The sequence below is a fragment of the Gopherus flavomarginatus genome, chromosome 2 (genome assembly GCF_025201925.1).
Source record: "Gopherus flavomarginatus isolate rGopFla2 chromosome 2, rGopFla2.mat.asm, whole genome shotgun sequence".
In the NCBI taxonomy this organism is placed as follows: domain Eukaryota; kingdom Metazoa; phylum Chordata; order Testudines; family Testudinidae; genus Gopherus; species Gopherus flavomarginatus.
Window position 1 is genome coordinate 32262574 of NC_066618.1, and position 24922 is coordinate 32287495.

Here is a 24922-nt window from a genome sequence, read left to right on the forward strand (position 1 = left end):
ATTTTTATTAAAATAGTATCTCTTAAAATCCTTTTAAAAACCAGAAGATTTTAGTGGGTAAGAAAGCAGTTTAACAATCTGATGTCCAAGACAAAATAATAGCCCAGACTTGCAAAGCAAATGATACGAAATAAGTAAATAGTAGAACGAACAACAAATTGAGTTTCAAAAGCAAGGGAAATTGAGCAGACAGTAATGCTGTAACAACTCGAGTGTTTTTATTACAGTGAGAGGATTAAACTGCCTAGGTATTTTTCCATGACTTTTAAAAACAAAAACCAAATGTTCAAATAGTATCCCTGGAGCAAATCTTAGACCTTCATTTTATACATGCTTAAAGTACTATGTTTCCTTTGAAGTATTTAGAAATGTTTTCTCTCCCCAGAAACCAAGAACTACCATTTAAAAACCTGAATATTTTGAAGCCACTGGCTATTTTTATGTTTTACCAATGCAAGGCAATGTAACTTTCTAAAAATATTAACTGCACTACTGAAGGACAGTTATGCCTGGAAAAGTGTAAAAAAGTGACATTGTCCTGAGGCAAAATTTAAGAGCGAGGACTTACAAATAATGGTGCCCGAACAGCATTTCATTTTAAGTTACTCAACATCATAGGGAAAGAACACGCCAATTAAAGTAATTTTCTTAAACTGAAAGTATAAAATTAGATGTGGAAGCATATAATTTAATCTTAAAGATTACATTTTTGCTAAGGTTCATCCTTACAAACAAAATAAACAAGCCCACAACTGCTTCCATGAAGCCTACAAACTCCAGTGCTTGGAAGAAGGATAGTCTTGCAGAAGACACTGGATTAGGTCTTGAGAGCGCTGTGTTTAAGTCCCAGCTCTGAGAGAGTCTCTCTCTCTGCGACCTCAGACAGGTCCCCTTCTGCAAAATGGGACTACTACTCCCCTTTACCATGAGTTTGCACAGCGTTTCGCATGATGAGGGTCTGAATTTTGGTTGGGGCCTCTAGGTGCTGTTGCAATGAAAATGAAGTAATGTTTGAAAATCCCCAAAACCTCTAAGGAAAATCATGGATAAACCTACCAGTTAGCTTTGTGTTCCATTCCATCACCTTCCTCAGTCTGCACATTGTCAGCTTAAGACAGTGGCAAGGTCCTGGTTTCAACCTAGTCTGCAAAGCACTTAGCACACTGCGAGCATCAAATCTGAGTCACTGGTTTTAATTGTAACCAAGTTACTAGTTTCAAAGAAGTTTCAGTAAAATGCTGGTGACTTAAGTAAAGGTGTTTGTAATCTTTGCTCAGTTTCTGGTGAAGAAATGTCCATCAACAAATCACCTCAGCTGGCCTGCTTTTGAAGTCTGATCAGAAAGGCCAAGAACTGAAAGAGGGCATGAAGACAACCTTTTCCTCAAGCCCTAGAGAATAAATATTAATCTAAATGGAGCCAGATGCATGTTACTGGAGAAAGGCACTGGGCTGACAAATATTCAGAACTGTGAAAATTTGTCTTAACCGTTTTGTGTTTCAGTTTGAACATTATTCTAAACAGTACTTCATTTTTAAGTAAAACTATTTCTAAAATCTGAAGCCTCCTCTTTCCCACCCCAACTGAGTATACTGTGACTGGTAACAGAAGGGATTCAAAAGAATTCTTACATTACTATACTCATTAAATTGGAGTAAATATTGTGATGGGAATCAGACTGAAAGCAGCAACAAACAATTTATCCACAGGTACAGAAGTAGTTCTGGCAATTGGTGCTCTCTTCATACCCATTTAAATCCTGGCTCTCTCATCTGAAAACTTCTAAAAATGACTGACTCTTATGACATAGACAGCACTCCCATGAATAAGAACTGGACTGAGATTACCAACTCATTTCACACAAACCACTACACAGCCAAACAGTAAGTTTATTGTCACTACCAACACAGGTGGAATTTTAAGCCCTGTTCCCACCCTCCTGAACTGTTCTTTTTAACCCAACGTTAAGATCCTATTTCCACACAAGCTGCCTTAGTAGTACAAATCATGGGAAGAGGTCCTGAATCTTGTAAAAGTGCTGTGACCCCATAACACGCAGTACAAGTTTTGCAGGGTCCCAAAGACCCTGAGGAGTTACAGCTAACACATTTTAGTGTCACCATTAGTTTTTGCTTACTGTCATAGGCTTCCTTCCATGATACCTCACAGTATATATGTGATTCAGCCTACACCTTTCATGGACAGTTATCTTGGCTTCTCTAGAAGTGAGACACTGGGGCTGTAATTCAGACTCATGACGACTGTCCCTTTAATGAAGTCAGAAGGGCTCATATTAACATGCTCATTGTGGTATCATGGACTCATATTTCCAGAGAGGATCCACGTTTCAATGCGTAACAGTCATGGAATAATTATAGTATAATACACACACTAAGCGAGTTTACTGCAGGCTTTGTAAGATGTATGACTACACAAGAAACTGCATTACTTACAAAAAAGTTAGCTTCTGGCTTTGCTCCTTCCCCGTGAAAAGCTATGTTATACAGAGAAAAGCAAACTTAATGCAACTTACCAGCGTCCATTGTTAGAATCATGACCCCGCTTCTGTGTCTCAGGAGCAGAAAGCCTTACCATCCAGTGTTATGTGAATAACTCAAAGGGACACAGCATGGCTTTGTTTCAGCTTTTATCTTCTGTCTCACACACTCCTCCTCCCTCTTGTGGGATAAAAGCACTGCCTGTACCCTCTGCCTAGCTATCCCTATTGGTCCATTTAAAATACCTCATTTATTTAGCATATTCATGTTTCTGTGCGAGCCTAAAATGACCCACAGTTTTTGTCCAGCCTGGTTTTTGTCCCTCCGGGAGAGGGAAAAGTTCACTCTCACTGACTCAATAGTCCCAATTGGTTTCATTTTAATAGGGCCAAAATACTTTCCCTGGCACACTGTCTGAGAAGCACGCTGCCTGTATGCTGGTGAGAGGCAACAACCCCCCTTCCTCCCCCTCAAACACTGCAGTAACCCTGAATTCTACCGTGCTTCTCAGCCACAGGGTGAGTGGCTGAAGGATCTACATAGTTTGGGGGCCCATCTCAAGAACTGCCGTCCACCCTGCTGCAGTGCAAAACTGCATTCTCTTTTACATCTGGATATACGATGGTGAGGCAGGATTTACCCTCTTAGGGTTTTTCTTCGCAGTATAGACATACCTGTGACTGGCCAGCCAACTAAGGCTCATGGAGCTTGAGCTACAGGACTGTTTCGTTGCTGGGTAGACTTCCGGGCTTCGGCTGGAGCCTGAGCTCTGGGACCCTCCCACCCTGCCCAAGCCCGAGTCCAAGTCGGCTGGCACAGGCTAGTTGCAGGGTTTTCTTTGCTGTGTAGAGAGTTACCCTTAGACAATTTGAAGATCGTTAGGAAGTAATCTGACTTCATGAAAAGCACATGTGAATACCACCAAGAACTCTAAGGGCTGGGAGATATAAAAGTAGCAACTGGTTTCATGGCTCGTACAATGTACGGTCTGTGTGAAATACTCAGAGGTTTTTAACTCATTTAAGAAACAACATTCCAGCTAAGGATGGGGAAGGGGAAATACACAAACCACAACAAAAAACAATGTCATTGAATTTCCATATGATAGGGAGATGGCAGGAGTCTCAATTACAATGGAGTTGAAGGAAGGCCCTAAAAAAATTAAAAATTAAACGGTTGCTTTTGTATAGTGAAATCCTTAGATATGAAGTTTGACTTTGAAAGTTAAGGTCGTTTCTCTTATAGCTTGAATGGTCAACAGAATTTATGTCTATACACGTGCTTCAAACACAGAGTGAATGAAATGCTGTTCCTTATCGGCCTTCTGATAAGCACCAGCTAAGCATCACTTTTTCTAAATTAAGAGTGTATACTTGCTAAGCTGTAACCGCAGCACACTAGTTACCACTAGTTATGTTAGGACTCATAACTCAGTGATAGAGCCACAAGTAAATTTTGAAATTATTACCCATCCAAGCAAAGAGTTCTCCCTTCTTTTTAAGGACGTGAACAGCATGTTATAAACATTGAGTTTAAGGTTATCCAAACAAATTGGAACCGACAATTAGGAGGATTAGCATGAGCAACATTGCTGAATCACCATCCCTCATGATATATTTTTTGCATCTACTCTGGCTTTAAGTGGCATTGTGCCAGGATACAGGCTCTGATTCAGTCTGTTAACCACATTGGAAAAATAATACATGCAGAAGGAATACAACTTATTCCTGGCATCCAGAGCTACGATAATAGGACACCAAAACAAGAGTTTGGGAAGAAATATAAACTCTCATGCTTCAAGACATAAGCTAACCCTTAATTAATGGGAGCAAGGAAGAAACTTTCCATGTGAGAAAGTTATTCCCTAACTACCTACTCCACTGTTCCATGAATTTTTCTTTGAAGTAGCTGGTATTTAGTCCCTATCTGATACAAGACACAGGTCTAAATGGGCCATTGATATCACCCCATACTGCAGTTCTTAGAATACAGAAGATGAGCCTCTCTATCACCCGAAAGTCTGTCACCTCAAGTGACACAATTCAGTCCCCAGTCTTACAATTGGCAGTAACAGTCATTTCCGCTTTTAGAAGAAAATTCGGAACTCATCTGCCCTTAAAGCTTCCCAAGCATTCAAACTGGCTTTAACCACATTTCTGCAACTAAAGCATCAAATACTTGTTCTGGGGAATGCCACACAACGAGAGGGTTACAGAACCCGGTTCGGCAAGTCAGTGTGTAGGAATTACTGCAATCTAATTACAGAATGGCAAAAAGTACAAATCATTTCAACGTTAAAGCAAGATAAATGGACACAACTGTGGTAGTACTCCTCAACCTGTGCATATGCTAAACACAGTTTAAATGGTTCTCAGAAAGGAGCTGACTCCAAACTAATAAGGATGAAGTAGGCACAGTTTGATTGGTATCAAAGGAAATGAGAAAATAAAAGCCCTATAAGCATGTAGAGCCAGAGTATGTTTCTAGGTTATCTAAATTAGATTTAGTTATGATGTTCAATCTCTGACACTAACAGCGTAAATGCTATTGCACTATATCAAAACATGGGACTTATAAAAATTGGGTATCACTGGTGTTTCAGTTGTAACCCAGTGAAGAGAAGTGAAAATTTCACTAGGTCACATATTGCACTATGGCTCAACTTTTATAAAAGAGAATGATTAGAGGATGCCAAGTGTAGTTATTTATCTGATTTCATTAAGCTACATCAAATAGACATTTTGCAGCCCTACCATGGTGACAGCCAGGAAATAAAAGAATTAAGATTTGCATGTGGAGCCTTCACTCTGCTCCCTTCGCGTATGTCTCATGATACACTCCAATTGCTGGTCATATGCTATTTCACACATATGTATCAGACAATTTACTGTCTTTGATACAAGGCAATTTTTGTTGTCGCTGCTGCTAATGCAGTTTTCATTGGTGTTATGGTCCAGAATATACACTGATTTAGACTTCTTAAGTAAGTCCTCCCTCCAGTATGTATTTTAACAGTTAGCAGCTAATAGAGTTTCTGTGGCTGTTCGGGAGGATTTTTAAAAATTTCTTTCTTCTTTCTTTTTCTCTAGGAATAGGCAGTAGGAAGAAAAGACAATGATGGCTCCTGAGGCAACACTAGCAAGGACCCAAGCAGGAGAGGAGACAGAAGATGGTTGGATGTGGAAGCTGCATGATGTGCCACATCCTTGAGGGGGTATCTGATGGAAGCTCCTATGCATGAAACGTTGCCTGATATAACTCATGGCAGAGATGATCCAAAGATAAAAATAAGCAGCTGGAGACTAATGATCTGAAGATACAAAAACCAGCGAGAAGAGCAGAGGGTACAGACAACTCAATATTTGCTGACATCAGATCAACAAAGGAACCTGGAGGGAAAACTGCAAGAGGAGGAGGGTGATCCATGGTAGAATGTGATCACCAGACAAAGCAGAGGAAGAGACTGGCTAATATAGGTGGAGGACAAAAATTGAGCTACAGGTTTGGTGCACTGGAAAAAGGAGGAGGAGAAACAGGCAGATGGGGGAGTAGGGCAGGGGAGAAAAGAAGGAAAACCAGTCCCTGCAGAAGAGACAATGGAGATAGCTAGGTACCGATTCTATGCAAAAATGAGGATAATCCTGACCGCTGCGTCCCACAACTCCCATTGCCTGGGAACGGGGAAACGCTGCCACTGGGAGCTGCAGGAGGCCATATCTGCACACAATCAACGTAAACAAAATGTCTCGCGGCCCGCCAGTGGATTACTCCGATGGGCTGCATGCCAAAGGTTGCTGACCCCTGATCTAGCCTCAGTAGTCAGACTTTGGAACAAAATTATGAAAGAAAGAATAATTAAATCCATAGAGAAAACAGAAGAAGGGATATAATTTAACATGGGTTTACCAAATTGTGCCAGATAATTTGAATTCCTTCTTTAAGCAAATAACTGACTTCATAGTGAAGAGAAATGCAGTAGAACTAATATACAAACATTGACCTAATGCCACATGGGAAATTATTGGTTAAAATTAGTGAAGATGGGTATCAGTACAAGCACTGCAAAGTGAACAAGGAACTGGCTAAAGGGGAGAATGCAACAGGTTGTGTGAAGGTGAATTATCAGACCGGAGGGAGGTTACTAGTGGAGTTCCTCAAGGATCAGTCTTGGGACTAATTTTCTTTAATATTTTTATTAAATAACCTTAGCACAGCATTTCCCACACTTTTTTGGCCATGGAACATTTTTAGCCTATTACAGAACACTTATAATATTATTTTGTAGTCTCTTTTGGTTTTCAAATAAAAAATTGTGTTATTTATGCTCAAATATATTTTATTTTATAAAACAAAGCAAAATACAAATTTAAAATAACTTGAACTAACAATTTCTAACTGGAAAGCGTATATATAGTACAAAAATCAAGTGCAAGAGTCAAAATTAAAAACAGTGTTCTACTTAAAAAAACTTGTTTTTATATATACACAAACACCAAACAAATTAGATTTTTACTAGGAAAATCTATTTTTATAAACAGAAATACAAATTTGGATTTAATGAGATTGGTGTTTCTGCGTTCTTCTATCACAAATTCGCTTAATATTAGGAATAACACTGAAAAATTGAATCCTCATGTCAGGCGCAGCATCAAGTCTATTCCTATATTTGGTTTTTGTTGCAGTATAATATGAAAATGCCATCTCACACAAATAAGTTGCAGCAAAAGGAAGGAACACTCAAACTGCACGTTTAGCCACATTAGGGTACTCTTCTATTAGGCTGCTCCAAAAATTATTCAGCGGAAGATCCTTAAACTTTTGTTTCAAATTAGAGTCAGAAATTAAGTCAATTAGGCTTCCATAATCGTTTGCAATAAAGCCAACTGGTTTGGCTGTAATTACAAACGGATTTTGAACCCAAACGTTATCATCAGTAGTTGTAGGAAAATATTCTAATAAAGAGGCCTGCAAGTCACGTAAATGCTGTAAAATGGTGCTGGAAACTTCTTTATGGACTGCAGAATTTATTTCAGTCAGAAATTCATGTACTATAGGGAAGCAGTCGAAGTTATTCTGTTCTACAGAAGATGCCCAGAATTCCAGTTTCTTTTTTAATGATGAAATTTTATCCATTGTAGTAAAAATAATCACATTCTTTCCTTGCAGCAACAGATTAATTTAATTTAATTTAATTTTTCAGAAATATCTGCAAGATATGCAAGTCTCATCAGCCACAAGGAATTTGTCAGGCAGTCATTAAACTTTCGTCCTGAATTATCTGAAGTGAAGAATACCAGTAGTTCACTACAAAGCTCAAAAAGCCTCGTAAGCACTTGTCCTCTGGATAGCCACCTCACTTCCAAATGTAAAAGAAGCGTTTTGCGCTGACTACCCATTTCATTGCACAGAATTTTAAATAACCTGGATTGAAGTGGTCAAGATTTGACAAAATTGATAATTTGTACTGCAAGTGCTTGTCTATGTACAACACAATGGCTCTTAGTGCTTTCTGGTGCCACACTTATGATTCACGTTACAGCTACCTTCATCTTCCCTAGCATTGCCTGAGCACCGTCAGTACATACATCAATACCTTTTCCCCAACTAATTTCATGCTTTCTGATAAAATTGTTGATGCAGTTGAATATTTCTTCTCCAGTCGTGTTGCTTTGCAGAGATTCACATAAGAGCAGGTCCTCTTCAATAATATTATTAAATCTATATCAGACAAATACTAGTAGCACAGCAAGGCCTGAAACGTCAGTGGATTCATCTAGCTGCAATGAACACTCACGGCAAATTTTCAAATTTTGCACCATCGCTGTCTGTTTTAGCAATTTTAATCATCAAAAGTTTACAATTTCCAAGTGAGTCATGCTGCCTCTTGAAAAAATTTATATTTTTGTCTTTGTATTCAGCATGCTTGGTTTCCAAATGCCTATGAAGTTTAGCAGGAGCCAATGAATTGTTTGCTAGAATTTTATTGCACACGACACACTGCGCATCAGGAACATCTTTATTTTCAGCACACGTAAAACCGAAAGACAAATAACTTTTATCATACTTTTGTTTCGGTCTTTTAACACCTGCTTCTTCTTGTTTTTTTATATACTTTGGTGGAAATTCTTTCACCTTGGATAACTCACTAGTACTAACAGATTTTTATGCAACGAAAGACTGCGATTGTTCATCCTCACTTTGAAGTGTCACAATATTTTGCTTGTTTATTTCAGCCCCATTTGGAGTACCAAAAGAACTTGCTTTTTGTTTCAAAGTTCCTTCTTTTAGCCACAAAATCATGGTGATTGGGTTTAGTAACAATATTTAGAAATACTGATTTTTGTCAAATTTTGTTTATCACCAATATTTATATTGTTTTGAGCAAAGCTAGTTTAGTTGTGCTTATCGCACACACAGTAAAGACCCACAGGTTTGAATGTGCTGAGTGAATAGGTTATATTCAACATGGCATAAAGAGAATGGTGTGTGCATACCGCTGCAGTTTGCGCAGCCTCAAGTGGAAGGGGTACAACGTCACTAACTGAAACATGCCCGGAAAGCGGTAGATGTCAACATGCTTGCATGCCTCATTCTCTTTATGCCATGATATTTGATACGAGATCTCTCAATAAATGGAAAAAGAGATATGTTAATTATAGTCATTCAAAAAGAGTTGTAAACTACGCTTCAAATATGCCAAATTTAAAATGAAAAAAAATGTTAAGACCCTTTTTTTTTTAAATTACGATTCTTTCATGGAACACCTGTTCACATTGTACAAGAAGATCTGGATGACTTTAAAGACTGGAGTAACAGAAATTGGATTAAATTCAACAGTACAAAATGCAAAGTCATGCACATAGGGTCTCATAATAAGTATTTCTACTACAAGCTGGGGGGGGGTCATCAGTTGGAACAGAGGAAGAGAGAGAGCTGGGAATGTGGGTTGATCACAGGATGATTACCAGCCACTTCTGTGCTGTGTTTGTTTTTTTAAAAAAGCAAATGCGATCTAGGATATAGCTGGTGAAACATTTCCAGTAGAGATACAATGGCATTAATCCTATTGTAAAAGGCACTGTTAAACCCTCAACTGGAATACTGTGTACAATTCTGGTCACTCATGGTCAATTCCCAATAGGAGTTGGGGGTGGGAGGGAAGACAAACAACTTAATTAGCTTTGAGAGAGAGCTGGACAAATTTATGATTATGATTACATGATGGAGTTGCCTATGATATTAGGGGGAAGTTCTCAGCAGCCCTGGGATTCTCCTTTCAGTTTATGTCTTAGACTTGGTCTACACTACGCGTTTAAACCGATTTTAGCAGTGTTAAACCGATTTAAAGCTGTACCCGTCCACAGTATGAGGCCCTTCATATCGATATAAAAGGCTCTTTAAATTGGTTTCTGTACTCCTCCCCAACGAGAGGAGTAGCGCTAAAATCGGTATTACCATATCGGATTAGGGTTAGTGTGGCCGCAAATCGACAGTACTGGCCTCCGGGCGGCATCCAACAGTGCATCACTGTGACCGCTCTGGACAGCAATCTCAACTCGGATGCAGTGGCCAGGTAAACAGGAAAAGCCCCGCGAAATTTTGATTTTCATTTCCTGTTTGCCCAGCATGGAGCTCTGATCAGGACGGGTGGCAATGCAGTCCCAAATCCAAAAAGAGCTCCAGCATGGACCGTACAGGAGATACTGGATCTGATCGCTGTATGGGGAAACAAATCTGTTCTATCAAAGCTCCGTTACAGAAGACGAAATGCCGAAGCGTTTGAAAAAAAAATCTACAGGCTACACAGTGCTGCGTGACAAGCGTAACGGGAAGCCAGAGACTCAAATGGACGCTCATGGAGGGAGGGAGAGGGTACTGAGGACTCCAGCTATCCCACAGTCCACAGCAGTCTCCGAAAAGTATTTGCATTCTTGGCTGAGCTCCCAATGCCTGTAGGGTCAAACACATTGTCCGGCGTGGTTCAGGGAATAGCTCATCAATTTACTCCCCCCCACCCCCGCCACGTGAAAGAAAAGGGAAAGATTGTTTCTTGACTTCTTTCAGTGTCACCCTATGTCTACTGAATGCTGCTGGTAGATGCAATGCTGCAGCAGTGAAGAGCAGTATCCACTCCTCTCCCCTGCCCGGTGGCAGACGGTGCAGTAGGACTGGTAGCCGTCCTTGTTATCAACCCGTGAGTGCTCATGGCTGGCTTCAGGTGAGGCTGGCCGGGGGCGCCTGGGTGAAAATAGGAATGATTCTCGGTCATTCCCAGTAGATGGTACAAAACGACTGGTAACCATCCTCATCATAGCAACTGGAGGCTGAACTCCATCAGCCCCCTCCCTTTCCTGTCTAAAGAAAAGATTCTGTCCTGCTTGGACTGTCATAGCGGCGGGAGGCTGCCTCCCCCTCATTTTATCTCACTAACAAGTCATTGTTTCTTATTCCTGCATTCTTTATAACTTCATGACACAAATGGGAGGGACACTGCCACGGTAGCCCAGGAAGGTTGGGGGTGGAGGGAAGCAACAGGTGGGGTTGTTGCAGGGGCACCTCCCGTGAATGGCATGCAGCTCATCATTTCTGCGGGATCTGGCATGGAGCAGCTGTGCTCTCTGATACTGGTTCTCTAGCACACTTGCCCCATATTCTAGGCAGGAATGACTATTTTTAGAAACCACAAAGGAGGGATTGACTCGGTGAGTCATTCCCAGTTTTGCCTTTGCGCCCCTGGCCGACCTCAGCCAGGGGCACCCATGATAGCAGCAGACAGTACAGAACAGATAACCGTCATCTCATTGCCAATTTACACCAGCAGCAGATGGTACAGAACGACCGATAACCGTCTCTGCTATCATGCAAAAGCAAATGAATGCTGCTGTGTAGCGCGGGAGTATCGCCTCTGTCAGCGGCATCCAGTACACATACGATGACTGTAAAAAAAAAAAAAAAAAAAAAAAAAAAAAAAAAAAAGGTGAACGGGCTTCATGATTGCCATGCTATGGGGTCTGCCAGGGCAATCCAGGGAAAAAGGGCGCGACGTGATTGTCTGCCGTTGCTTTCCTGGAGGAAGGAATGACTGACAACATTTACCCAGAACCACTCGTGACAATTGATTTTTGCCCCATCAGCCACTGGGCTCTCAACCCAGAATTCTAAGGGGCGGGGGAGACTGCGGGAACTATGGGATAGCTACGGTATAGCTACCCACAGTGCAACGCTCCGGAAATCGACGCTAGCCTCGGACCATGGACGCACACCGCCGAATTAATGTGCTCAGTGTGACCGCGTGCACTCGACTTTATACAATCTGTTTTATAAAACCGGCTTATGTAAAATCGGAATAATCCCGTAGTGTAGACGTACCCTTATATTCTTAAAGCTCATGCTTTAGGGCTTAAGCCAATCACCTGCAGGGGTCAGGAAGGGATTTCCCTCCCTACGTATTGTGTGGGGTTTTCTTTGGCCTTCTTTCGCTGAAGCATCAGAAATAGCCACAGCTGGAGATGGGACACTGGACAGGGTGGGCCAGTGATCTGAGGCGGCATCGAGCATTCGCACTCTCTCATATTTAGTTGGTTCGTGCTTTCTCAGAGGCTGAGGGTCTGACCGATCACCACATGTGGAGTCAGGAAACAATTTTCCCCCAATTCAGATTGGCTGATACCATCGGGGTTTTTCATCTTCCTCTGCAGCGTATGGGTGCAGCTGACTTGCCAGAATTATCTATGTATCTCTCTCAATCAATCCTCTGACACTGTGGAGGCCTCAAGCATTGGTGAACCTTGGTCCCTTATATTTTCTGCCTGTGGCACATAATTGCTTAGTCTCCTGTGGGCTGTAATATTTTGGTCTAATTTCGGTTATTGGGTTTAGAGTGCATAGGTTGGCAGCCTGTGATATACAAGAGGTCAGACTAGATGATGGTGGTCCCTTCTAGCCTTAAATTCAATGACTAATAAATTTACTCAGTATTCAGGTACCATAGTCCATACCCCCCAAAACCAGCAGCACAGCCTTCCTCAGGTCCAATTCAATGGATATGGCAGTGAACTATAAAGCTGAGCTACAAAATTAAGTGGCCTACAGAGGCCAGCAATTTTTTCAATTATCATTCTCTGTCCTACTACTCTATAGTGTGTAATATATGGTATGTAATATATAGTGTGTAACTCTCTCTATATAAACTCTATAGTGTGTACTATAAAAATACACAGCAATTGCATCAAAATGTTTTATCACACTAAGAATTACACCTTGCTTCAAGTCATTGTATGGTATGCATATCTTCAATGTTGTGAAAAACTGTAAATTAATATGCCTGAGAAGTTGCTCACTTTGTGTAATTAGACTAGTTACAATTAGGGCTCTCAATCAATCACAGGTAACTCATGCAATTAACTAAAAAAAAAGAATCGTGATTAATAGCAATTTTAATTGTACTGTTAAACAATAGAATACCAATTGAAATTCATTAAATATTTGGGTGTTTTTCTACATTTTCAAATATATTGATTTCTGTTACAACACAGAATACAAAGGGTACACTGTTCACTTTATATTATTTTTATTACAAAAGTTTACAATGTACAAATGACAAAAAATAGTATTTTTCAATTCACCTCATACAAGTACTGTAATGCATTCTCTTTCAAAGTGCAATTTACAAATGTAGATTTTTTTGGTTACATAACTGCACTCAAAAAAAAAAAACCAATGTAAAATTTTAGAGCCTACAAGTCCACTCAGGCCTAATTCTTGTTCAGCCAATCACTAAGACAAATAACTTTGTTTACATTTATGGGGGATAATGCTGCCCACTTCTTATTTACAATGTCACCTGAAAGTGAGAACAGGCGTTCACATGGCACTTTTGCAGCCAGCATTGCAAGGTATTTATGTTCCAGATATGCTAAACATTTGTATGCCCCTTCATGCTTCAGCCACCATTCCAGAGGACATGCTTCCATGCTCATGACACTCATTTAAAAAAATAATGCATTAATTAAATTTGTGAGTGAACTCCTTGGGGCGAATTGTATGTCCCCTGCTCTGTTTTACCCACATTTTTCCATATATTTCATGTTATAGCAGTCTTGGATGACAACCCAGCACATTGTTTCTTTTAAGAATACTTTCACTGAAGATTTGACAAAATGCAAAGAAGAGGGGTCCCCAATGTGGTGCCCGCGGATTCCATGGCACCCGTGGTGACATCTAAATGCGCCTGCGTCCTGGCCGGCAGTGGATGCTCCACCGAAATGCTGCCGAATTTCTGCGGCGGCAACTCTCGATGATGCTGCTTGCAGTCAACAAGTGATGTCATCAAGAGGCGTCGCCGCCGAAATGCTGCAGAAACTCAGCGGCATTTCGGCGGATGCTCCACCACTGCCATGGTCCTTCATCTGGCGCCCGCCAGACGAAAAGGTTGGGGACCACTGGCAAAGAAGTGACCAATGTGAAATTTCTAAAGATAGCTACAGCAATCAACCCAAGGTTTAAGAATCTGAAGTGTCTTCCAAAATCTGAGAGGGATAAGGTGTAGAGCATGCTTTCAGAAGTCTAAAAAGACCAAAACTCTGATACGGAAACTACTACAGAACCCAAACCACCAAAAGAGAAAACCAGCCGTCTGCTGGTGGCATCTGACTCAGATGATGAAAATGAACATGTGTCAGTACGCTCTGCTTTGGATCATTACACTGGTCTACAATTTTTGAGACGTCGTCTGCTTCAGAGATAAAATGCGATATTTATTATATATTTTGATGTGCTGAATTCAAATATGACAATTAAAACAACTGATTGGCTACTGTTTCTAAGATATTTAAGTTTTTACATTTTATGTCTATGTATATTGTGTAAATAGTAGAGTTTTAATCATAAATTGTAAACCTAGGTCTTTTCATGTGTTTATGGTTGCTTTACATGATAATATTTCACCTGTTCTGTTTATGTAACACTTTAAAAATCAGCAAAAGGGTTATATAAATAAAATTTATTATGAAACAAAAGGCAAAAAACGATTATGTACATAGTTTAGTCCTATTCAGTGTCTACTCGGCGCTTCTTGGCTTGTCTCTTGTATTCATTAAATGGAGCATCTCTTGTCACTGTCCAGCAATAGTCTGCAAGCATTGAGGGGCTCCATTTGCCCTGACAGCCTGCCAGGAGATTCCACTGCTGTAGTCTGGAGCCCAACAGCTCTGCCTTACTCTTGGGGAGTTCCAAATCCCTGACAAGGTCATTCAGTTCACCTTGTGTTATGAGGTGTGGTTCAGAGGAGGAGGATGGGAGAAAATGTGGGTCCTGTGACATTGATGGTTCAGGACCAGAAGTTTCATCCTCATCCTCTTCCTCGTCTGACTCAAGTGAGAATGATTCTGGTGCATCAGGAACCGGCAGTCCTTCTCCGTGGGGTACTGGGCGTATAGCTGATGGAATGTTTGGATAATGCACAGTCCACTTTTTCTTCTTTGACACACTTTTCCCAACTGGAGGCACCATGCAGAAGTAACAATTGCTGGTATGATCTGTTGGCTCTCTCCAATTCATTGGCACTGCAAAAGGCATAGACTTCCTTCTCCTGTTCAACCACTGGCGAAGATTTGTTGCACAAGTGTTGCAGCATATGTGTGGGGCCCACCTCTTGTCCTGATCTCCAATTTTGCAGCCAAAAGAAAGGTGATAGGCTCTCTTAACCATAGTGGTTAGACTGCGCTTTTGTGATGCAAAAGTCACTTCACCACAAACATAGCAGAAGTTATCTGCATTGTTCACACAAGTACGAGCCATCTCTGCTCACTTTGGCTAAACAGAAATGTATCCCTTTGCAAAATCAAACACTGACAAATAAGAGAGCACGACACTGTATGATTTCTAGAGCTGATATAGGGCAATTTGTTCAGCAGAGTGATGTAAGATTTGTTATGATTGCATCATCCATGGCTTCTAGGAATAACATGATGCAATTCATATCATGTATGATGCAATACCAGCTTCGGATTGCATCTTTCATTGTTTTGCCTAAAAAGCAAGTACTGTCCAAACCCAGTCATAGATTTATTCATAGATCCAGTCAAAGATGTATTTTAGTCATTTCTGGTTTAAATTGAGATCCCTTCCCTTTATAACTCACTTATCCGCCGCCATTCCCAACTCAGGGGTCGTATATACTGACCCAATAGCACATCTTGAAAACTAGAGCCAATCAACAATTTTAAGTATCATTTTCATTCTCAGTGACCCAGAATTAGTAAAGTTGGACTACATTTATTTCAGAAGCATTTTGGCTGTAGAGCAGTGTTATCGAAGAGAACCCATTTTCAGCATTTACACGTGTTCTCTGGTGATTGAAGCATGAAGGCACATATGAATCTTTAGCACATCTGGCACGCAAATATCTTGTGACGCCGGCTACAACAGTACTATGCGAACTCCTGTTCTCACTTTCAAGTGACATTGTAAACAAGAAGCAGGCAGCATTATCTCCTGCAAATGTGAATATACTTGTTGTCTGAGCAAGAAGTAGGACTGAGTGGACTTGTAGGCTCGAAAGTTTTACATTGTTTTGTTTTTGAAAGCAATTATTTTTGTACAGAATTCCATATTTGTAAGAGATAAAGAGATTGCACCACCGTACTTGCGTGAGGTGTTTTTATAGTGCAAATATTTGTAATAAAAAATAAATACAAAGTGAGCACTGTACACTCGGTTTTCTGTGTTGTAATCAAAATCAATATAATCTGAAAATGTACAAAACATCCGAAAAATTTTAAATAAATGGTATTCTATTATTGTTTAACAGCATGATTAATCATGTGATTAATCAAGATTAATTTTTTCACTTTTCTATCCCAAGTCCTTTTGGCTCGTCAGGCTCTTTTAAGACATAGATAAGAAATAATTCTCCTGTTCCTGAGGACAAAGGGTTTCATGGAGGGAACACACACACACACACACACACCCTTTCCCCGCCTCCCCCCTAACTCTTTGTCCTGAAGAACAAGTGAATAATTTTTACTCAAACTTTCCAAGCCCAGGGAATCTGAGCTTGAAGAGTAAAAGTTAAGGAAAGCTATAAGCAACTAAAAACAGAGGATGTGAACTGAAATTCTTATATAACCCTCACCATTAGCAGTCACTGCCATTCTCATAACAGTAGTAACATTATAATTTCAGCAGACACAATCACTACACATGGTGAAGGACAGTTTGGCCACAACTTCTCCAACATAGCTTAATAGTAGGGTAGTTGTACTACTAAAATACAACTGGTTCGTGGGAAGAGTATTTACCTACTATAAATCCATATTTTGCGGCCTGAAATAAGATCATCCTCTTGGACTTCAGTCTCTGAGTCAAGTTTATTTCTCCATTTGTAATAAATGTGAGCAGAAAGCCCAAGCAGAGAGATTGACCAAGTTTAAGAGATGAAATGGGAGAGAAACATTTGTCAAAAGCGCTACATTAGTTTTCTTGGTTAACCAGAGTTCTAAACTGCTAAGATCAATAGAAGTAAGAAGCTTACACACAAGACAGTTTGAGATACTCATAAAATAATATTTGTCAACAGCTCAACATTTTCATAGTGCTTTAGAAACAAAGAAATGTTTATTTGAATTCTATGTTGGTGTGTCTGAACAGCTGTTAAATATGCAGTAGATCTAATGTTATAAGCTAAGAAATGCATTTCTGTGACAGGAAAAGGAAAACAATGAATTAAATCAGTAGGGAGAAAGATTCTTTATAAGTGCCTAAGGATCATGAGGTTTGTTTCCAAACAATGATTGCATGGGAAACTATGGGCCTATTTGTAACTTTAGCTTTCAAAAGGGATTGAGTCCGCTGTATAAAAAAGCAGGGCTCTGAAGAGTACTGCCCGGCACAAGGATACTAAATGAAGCTAGCAATGAAGTGTTTTGCTAGCTAAGTTCAGATAGCTGAACTTTGAGGTCTAGCAGTAGAAATGTAAGTTGCATAGCAGCAGTCCCACAACACTTTGGGTAGTCACAAAACACACATTAGAACCATTATCAATTACACAAAAGAAGCCTAGAAAGTTATTTCAATTACAGAAAATAAAGATACAAATTATGAGACTAGACAGAACGAGTCCAGGCACAACTATCTTGACAGCTCAAAACTGAAAATAAATCATACATTTAAGCTTCAAATATTCAAAAAGCCCATAAAATCAGAAGCATTCACGGTTTTAAAAGGTGAAATAGATATCTGTGTCTTTAGTTTTATTATCTGCTCTAAAAAGTGTACTTTTAAGAGACAACAGCTTCGCAACAAATAGGGTAGGTACAGCACCTGTGCTGTTAAATATCTTTTATCCCAACATTTTCCTCGTTTTAATGTTCTGTTTAATAAAATTGCTATGTGGAAAAGCATTTCTGCAATAACAGGGGTCAGTATACATTTTCCCTAATATTTATCATCTCTCTAATCCCTCTGCCTCCAGAGAGGCTACCATTGATTTTCATCCTCACCGTGTAATGTCAGTAGTAATGTGATGTCCATGTCAGAGCTGAGGTAAACAGTGCCTCATTTTAAACAGTCAGTCCTGTACAAAGCAGCTGCCAACCTCTCAAAGAGGGAAAGCAGTTACAAGTGAAAGTCAACTTTTAAAAATCCAGTTTTTCCATACAGGGCTTACCTCAAATGCTAATCATTAGGCCATGTGGCTTCACAAGTGGAACGGTGTCAAAATGTTCACTACTCAAAACGGGATGGGCTTTGAACTGCAGGCACTACGCTCTAGAGAAAACAAGAAGTATAGGTAAGACTATTGATGACCATACAGATTCAAGCAAGAGTCTCTACATCAGTAGTGGGCAACCTCTGGCCTGTCAGGGTAATCTGCTGGTGGGCCGCAAAAGAGTGTTTACATTGACCGTCCGCAGGCACGGCTGCCCACAGCTCCCAGTGGATTACCATGACGGGCCACGTGCAGGCCGCAAGTTGCCCACCACTGCTCTACACTATTATTGGTGGGTTGAATCTGAGGAGAAATCCTCAATTTAACCTGGCTCTGATGATGAATTAATTCCAATACCAGAAAGCGCTATTGTGATCATTTAGTCTAATCGCTTGCATAATGCAGGTCATAGAACATCCCCAAATAATTCCTATAGCATATCTTTTAAAATCAAAACTAGATATTTTTCTAAACTTGTCAACGATGCAGAATCTACCATAACTCGTGGTAAATTGTTTCACTGATTAATTACTCTCACTGTTAAAAATCTGTGCCCTATTTTCTACATGAATCTGGATAGCTTCAATTTGCAGCCATTAGATTCTGTTACAGCTTTCTCTGTTAGACTGAAGAGCCCATTATTAAATATTTGTTCCCCATGTTGATACTTATAGACTAATCAAGCCATCCCATAAGCTTCCCTTTGCTAAACTACATGGATTGAGTGCATTCAATCTACAACTCTAACTAAGGCATGTTTTCTAGTCCTCTAATCAGTCTTGTTGCTCTTCTCTGAACCCTCTCCAATTTTTCTTGAATTGTGGGCACCAGAACTGGATACAATATTCAAGAAGTGGTCACATCAGTGCCAAACAGAGGTGCCAAACATCCTCTACTCCTACTCAGGATGCCCCTGTTTATTCATCCAAAGATCACATTAGCCCTTATTAGCTCCCAGTGTGACACTGTAGCCAAGTTCAGCTAATTATCTACAACAACCCCTAAATCTTCTTCAGAGACATTACTTTCCAGGGTAGAGTTCCCCATCCTGTAATTATGGCCTATGTTCTTTGTCACCAGAATGTATACATTTAGACATATTAAAAGCTCATATTGTCTGCTTGCACCCAGTTTACCAAGTGATTCAGATTGCTCTGTATCTGCAACCTGTCCTCTTCATTATTTACCGTTCCCCTAATTTGGATGTCATCAGCAATCTGTCAATGATGATTTTGTGTTTTCTTCCAGGTCATTGATAACAATGTTAAATAATGTAAGGCCAAGAACAGACCCCTGCAGTACCACACTGAGCATATGTTTCTCTAAAGATGATTGCCTGTTTATAATTACATTTTGATACCTATCAATCCATTTAACATGTGCTATGTGAATTTTATGTTTGCAGTGTTGTTGTAGCCGTGCTGATCCCATGATAGGAGAGGGAAAAAAAGTTCAGCTCTTTCCCCAATAGAAGTTGGCCCCATACAAGATACTATCTCACCCATCGTGTCTGACTCACGTTATACTTTATATTATTCTAGTTTTTTAATCAAAATGTCATGTGGTAACAAATGAAACACCTTCTGGGAATTTAAGCATACTATGTCAGTACTATCACCTTTATCAACTAAACTTGTAATCTCATAAAAAAATTATATATAAAGTTAGATCCTGTCAAACTATTTTATATAAACCCATATTGATTGCCATTATTTATATTACCCTCCTTTAATTCTTTACTAATCAAGACAGGTCCATTATCTTGCTGACAACTAATGTCAGATTGACAGGCCTAAAATTACCCAGGTCATCCCATTTACCCTTTTTAAACACTGACACATTAGTTTTCTTCCAGTCGTCTGGAACTTCCCAGTGTTCCAACAGTTATAGAAAGATCAACATAAACAGTCCAGAAAGCTTCTCAGCCAGCTCTTTTAAAAGTATCAGATGCAAGTTCTTCAGACTTGCTCATTTTAAAATGTCTGTCTTTAGTAGCATACAGTGTAGTTTTAGCCATGTTGGTCTCAGGATATTAGAGAGACAAGGTGGGTGAGATAATATCTTTTATTGGGCCAACTTCTGCTGGTGAGACAGACAAGCTTTTGAAGCACAGAAGAGCTATGTTTGGCTCAAAAGCTCATCTCTCTCCCCATCAGAAGTTGGTCCAATAAAGGATATTACCCCACACACCTTGTCTCCCTCATATCTTTAGTAGCTGCTTTTTAACATCTTCCTGAGATACTGGTGGAATGGAAAGTGTGTTATGAGACTACATCATCTGTTTTTTCCCAATGCAGAAGTGTTCAATAAATTTTTTTATCTTTTCTGCATCATTATTGATAATTCTACCACTTCCAGCTGGTAACGAACCAATACTGTTATCAGGATTCTTTTTGTTCCTAATATACTTAAACGCTTTATTGTCCTTAACAATGTTGGCCATAAATTTCTCCTTGTGTCCCTTTGTTTCCCTTCCCAATTGTCTACAATTCCTAGCTTCTAATTTATATTCCTCTTTCTTCCAATTATTTTTATATTTATTTTATAGCTGCTTTTGCTTGCCTTCTAAATCAAGGGGTTTTTTAACCAATACAGCCTTCTTTCTTGATTGTGAGGTGACTTTTTGGACCTCTAGAAAATTACTACTCACATTTTTCTGATTACATTCTTCCTCACAGCTGATGTGGCTTGTAACTGTTTTCAGTTTTGTGCAGTTGGCTCTTTTAAAGCACCAAGTAGTATATTTTACTAAATCTGAACTTCATTCCGTTTGCACATTACAAATGTGATCAAGTTATGATCATTTCTACTCAAGATACCATTAATTTTAGTTTCGTGATCAGTTCCCTTTTATCAGTCAAGACGAGATCTAATATAGAATTCTCCAGTGTTGGTTGAGTTAGAAAATTGTCATCTATAAATGTTTAGAAATTCCAAGGATGTTTTAGTACTGGCAGCATTAAACGGCCAGCATATGTCACTCAAATTGAAGTCCCCTGTGATCATGCAGCTTCCCCCTCACCCACCCAGGGAATTGTGGAAGTGCTGTTACCTTTTTCTGGTAAAATTTAAAGATAAGAGATACTAAACAGACATGAAGAAAAGTATGACCAAGTGTTAAAGTCTGACCTGCTTGATTCTTTTTCAAATTTCCATTACTAAAATATGATGTGTACAAGTTCATTAAAAAAAATATTTTCCCAGTACATCTATAACTATCATTACTTTACTTCTGATCCAAAAAAACAAGGCTTCTTCTCCCTAGATTTACCAGTTGAAACAGCTCTTGCACTCTAACCTGGCAGGTGGATCAATTATACTTGGCAATTTTTGGCACAATTCTCTTCCACATTCTATTCCTAACTTCAAACTTCTGCCTTATAAGCGAGCAGATTTCCTTTCACCACCACCAAACATTACTTAAGGCACAGCAGTCACTCCAGAGTTACTGGGGAATGAAATAAGTTTACTGTGTCCAATCATGTTGGAGGCTTCCCTAATGGAGCAATTTGTAAGTCAGGAGCAAGTTTTCTTATGTGCTCATTAGACTGAGCCCAGATGTATAGATTGATGTAGAATGCTAGAAAACTGCTATAAACAGAATCCCAAACGGGAACTCATTAATGCTTTGAATAGCACTGAGTAACCTGTCAGCTGCTACACCCAAGGCCCCACTTTGAAACTTACAAAGCATTGTAAAAACAATAGACAGACTGTACCTCTCAAGCAAATCTCTGCAGAATGGAGATACAGCTGATGCCTAGCAAAATATCATGGCTCTATTGGAATAGACTTTTACAAACCTGCCTCTCTTAGGAGACTCAAACACAAGAGGTAATCCAAATTACAGGATCATGTCTGATGCCTTCGGATCTGAAAAAAGGTAGAGGGAGGGAAGCAACCTTCTCAAATTCATTAGAGCTACAGAATTTGCTCTTGCTGCATTTTTAGAAAGTAGGAGATGACTGAAAGACAAGCAGACATTCTGCTTCACATGGAATAAGGAAGCAACTTTAGGAATGAGAATGAGGGGCTGATCTGACCTCAAGGCTGTGGGGAGAGAAAGGAAAACCTACAGGAAGAAGTTATCTCCCTCCATTTTCATGGGCAAAGTGTTCAGCACTTGGAAACCTATTTTTCATAAATCTGACAATCCACTCTGGCTAGATATTCATATGGCAGGACAGTGAGATCTTTTGCAGAGTTTAATTAAAGTCCAAGAAAGTGTGGCCTTTTAAACTACAGGCTCAATCCCAGTTCCTGCTACTGGAGAACACTAAGTACCTAGAAGAAATTCTACTTAATCCTTTCTATAAACATACTGTTTTCTCTAATAGATTTTATATGGAAAAATTGGATTTCCACGGTGTTCAAGGCTAGATATTATCTATTGCCTCAGTTCCAGCTGGGCTACTTGCAAGAAGTTTTGAAGTAGGGGAATAGCTAGTGAGACAGATGCAGCATCTAGTGAAAGCTACTAACTATAACCACAACAAGCTTTAACTTTAAAGTCTTTTGATTGTGTGGAGCAGCTGGCAGTCTTCCCAGCACTGGACCAAGCACCTGTCAGAACTGAGGACTGTCCTAGTTGAACATGTTTGTATCTCATCAAACTTGTGTTCAGAATGTCTGCCAGATGGTCTGCTTTTTGATCACTGCCTCTAACCAGGTTTGCCTTTATTTACTTCCTAAACTCTGGGTGCCTAATTGCCTATTCCTTAAATTGAACAAAGTAAGACTCACTGTTTAGCAAGGTACTTCAGGCTCGTTTATATACATCCAACCACTGATGCAATCACTTGTTATTAGGACTGCCATGGGATACAATGAAATTCAAGAACAGAACTGATTCTAAGAAAAAAATTGTGTTTGTTAAAGAGTCAATTTCTCTGAGCAGCTGCTGATAGGAGACCAAAGACATCTGTGCAGTGATACACTGGTAGTTACTTATTGCCTAGTCCAGCTCTTTCAATGATAAGCCTTATTACATTCTGAAAATACTATAAAACCAAGTCATAGATTTCCTGACTTATTGGAAGAACTACTGTTGTGACTAGCCTATCACTGCTCTGCTTCCAGAGCCACTGCTAAACACATAATGGGGAGAAGAGGAAAGTTGAGCACAAGGAACAATATCTAGACAAGAGATCAGTCCTGTCTAAACTGGTGTTTTCCTTGCTACTGGCCAGAGCTTTAAACAAAGCTGCTTCAAAACACACACACACACACACACACACACACACTTTCCATTCTTTTTTAAAATGGAATACAGCAATACCTAAATCACCAATTCCTTTAAAAAACCCAAATCACGGAATGTCTAGAAATGAACAGGAAAGGGATCTAGCCTGTTACCAGTGTTACATATAGTTAGTTCATCACTCACTTTTACCCACCCAATTTACATTGTTCACCTGCATTTATTTTTCTGTATTCTTCGGCAAAATTATGTACTGGAATGAAAACAAGACACTGGAAAAGGAAATGCAACCTTAAAAGTGCCCGCTTCCCCTCCCTCCATCCCACCGTTGTTTACTCTCATGTATTTCTACATGAATTTTCCTCTGCTCTTTTTTAAGGTACAGGGCATCAAGACTGGGGTTCTCTTCACCCTGGCCCCCAAAACAGCAAGCAAGAGAAGCTTAAGCTCAGAGGAAAATAAACCAAAATCAAATCCTTAACTGACAGTTTCTTAAACAGCATATTAAGCATCCATCTCCTGGTCCCTCCTTGCTTTTTGACCCTACGGCTCAGCTACGCAGGTGCTGCCTCCTTCTCTATCCTCAAGATTCATCCTCTTTACATTCAACTAGTTTATTACTATTATTCAGCTTTAATAGTCATAATAAACCTACTCCCCCTTTACCTTAGTACGAGCATTACGAGCTATTCTTTTATTAAGTACATCTTTGTAATGCTCTTTCCTTCTCCCCCTCCAAAAAAATTACACTTTACATACACACATGAAAGCACTCTTCAGCTAGGCCAAACCCACAAGTTCAGAGATGAACCAAAAATATAACATTTTCAAAAGGTGAACTTCAGATGAAATTTAACTTTAAACCCCATTTTCTGATTTTTAGCAAATTACCCAAAGCCTATCCTGAGATCAGATGCAGCATGTGAAGCTTCATGAAAGTCAGTTTCTTTTAGGAGGGGGAGGAATAAGTTGAAGAGAGACAGGACTTAGTGTCCTGGACTCCTCCTGAGGGTCGAAATGACAGTCTGGACCTATACATTGAATGCTTCCGCCGACGTGCAAAGGCAGAAATTGTGGAAAAACAACATCGCTTGCCTCATAACCTAAGTCATGCAGAACGCAATGCCATCCACAGCCTCAGAAACCACACTGACATTATCATCAAAGAGGCTGATAAAGGAGGTGCTGTTGTCATCATGAACAGGTCTGACTACCAAAAGGAGGCCGCCAGACAACTCTCCAATACCAGATTCTACAGGCCACTCCCCTCAGATCCCACTGAGGAATACACTAAGAAACTGCAACATGTACTCAGGACATTCCCTACACTAACACCGGAAAAAATCAACATACCCTTAGACCCCCGACCAGAGTTATTCTATCTACTACCCAAGATCCACAAACCCGGAAATCCTGGACGTCCCATAATCTCGGGCATTGGCACTCTCACTGAAGGACTGCATCACTGAAGGACTGTCTGGATATGTGGACTCTCTACTCAGACCCTATGCCACC

General features: G+C 39.9%; 2 protein-coding genes and 1 pseudogene across 27 annotated transcripts in view; 1 reads left to right on the forward strand and 2 right to left on the reverse strand.

Moving 5' to 3' along the window:
• Positions 1-2636, reverse strand: part of SVIL (supervillin) — a 149378-nt gene extending 146742 nt beyond the window's left edge. For 24 of the 26 annotated variants that reach the window (XM_050938972.1, XM_050938971.1, XM_050938960.1 and 21 more), the window contains exon 1: positions 2534-2635. In XM_050938972.1, coding sequence (XP_050794929.1) covers positions 2534-2555 — 22 coding nt within the window. In that variant the 5' untranslated portion in view covers positions 2556-2635. Of the gene's footprint in view, positions 1-2533 lie in introns of all 26 variants that reach the window. The other 2 variants (XM_050938955.1, XM_050938976.1) reach the window with 2 other exon arrangements.
• LOC127044377 (uncharacterized) overlaps positions 1-24922 on the forward strand; it is a 564702-nt gene that overhangs the window by 39777 nt on the left and 500003 nt on the right. The gene's annotated exons all lie outside the window — the stretch shown is intronic.
• LOC127044360 (zinc finger BED domain-containing protein 5-like) lies at positions 7053-8318 on the reverse strand (annotated as a pseudogene).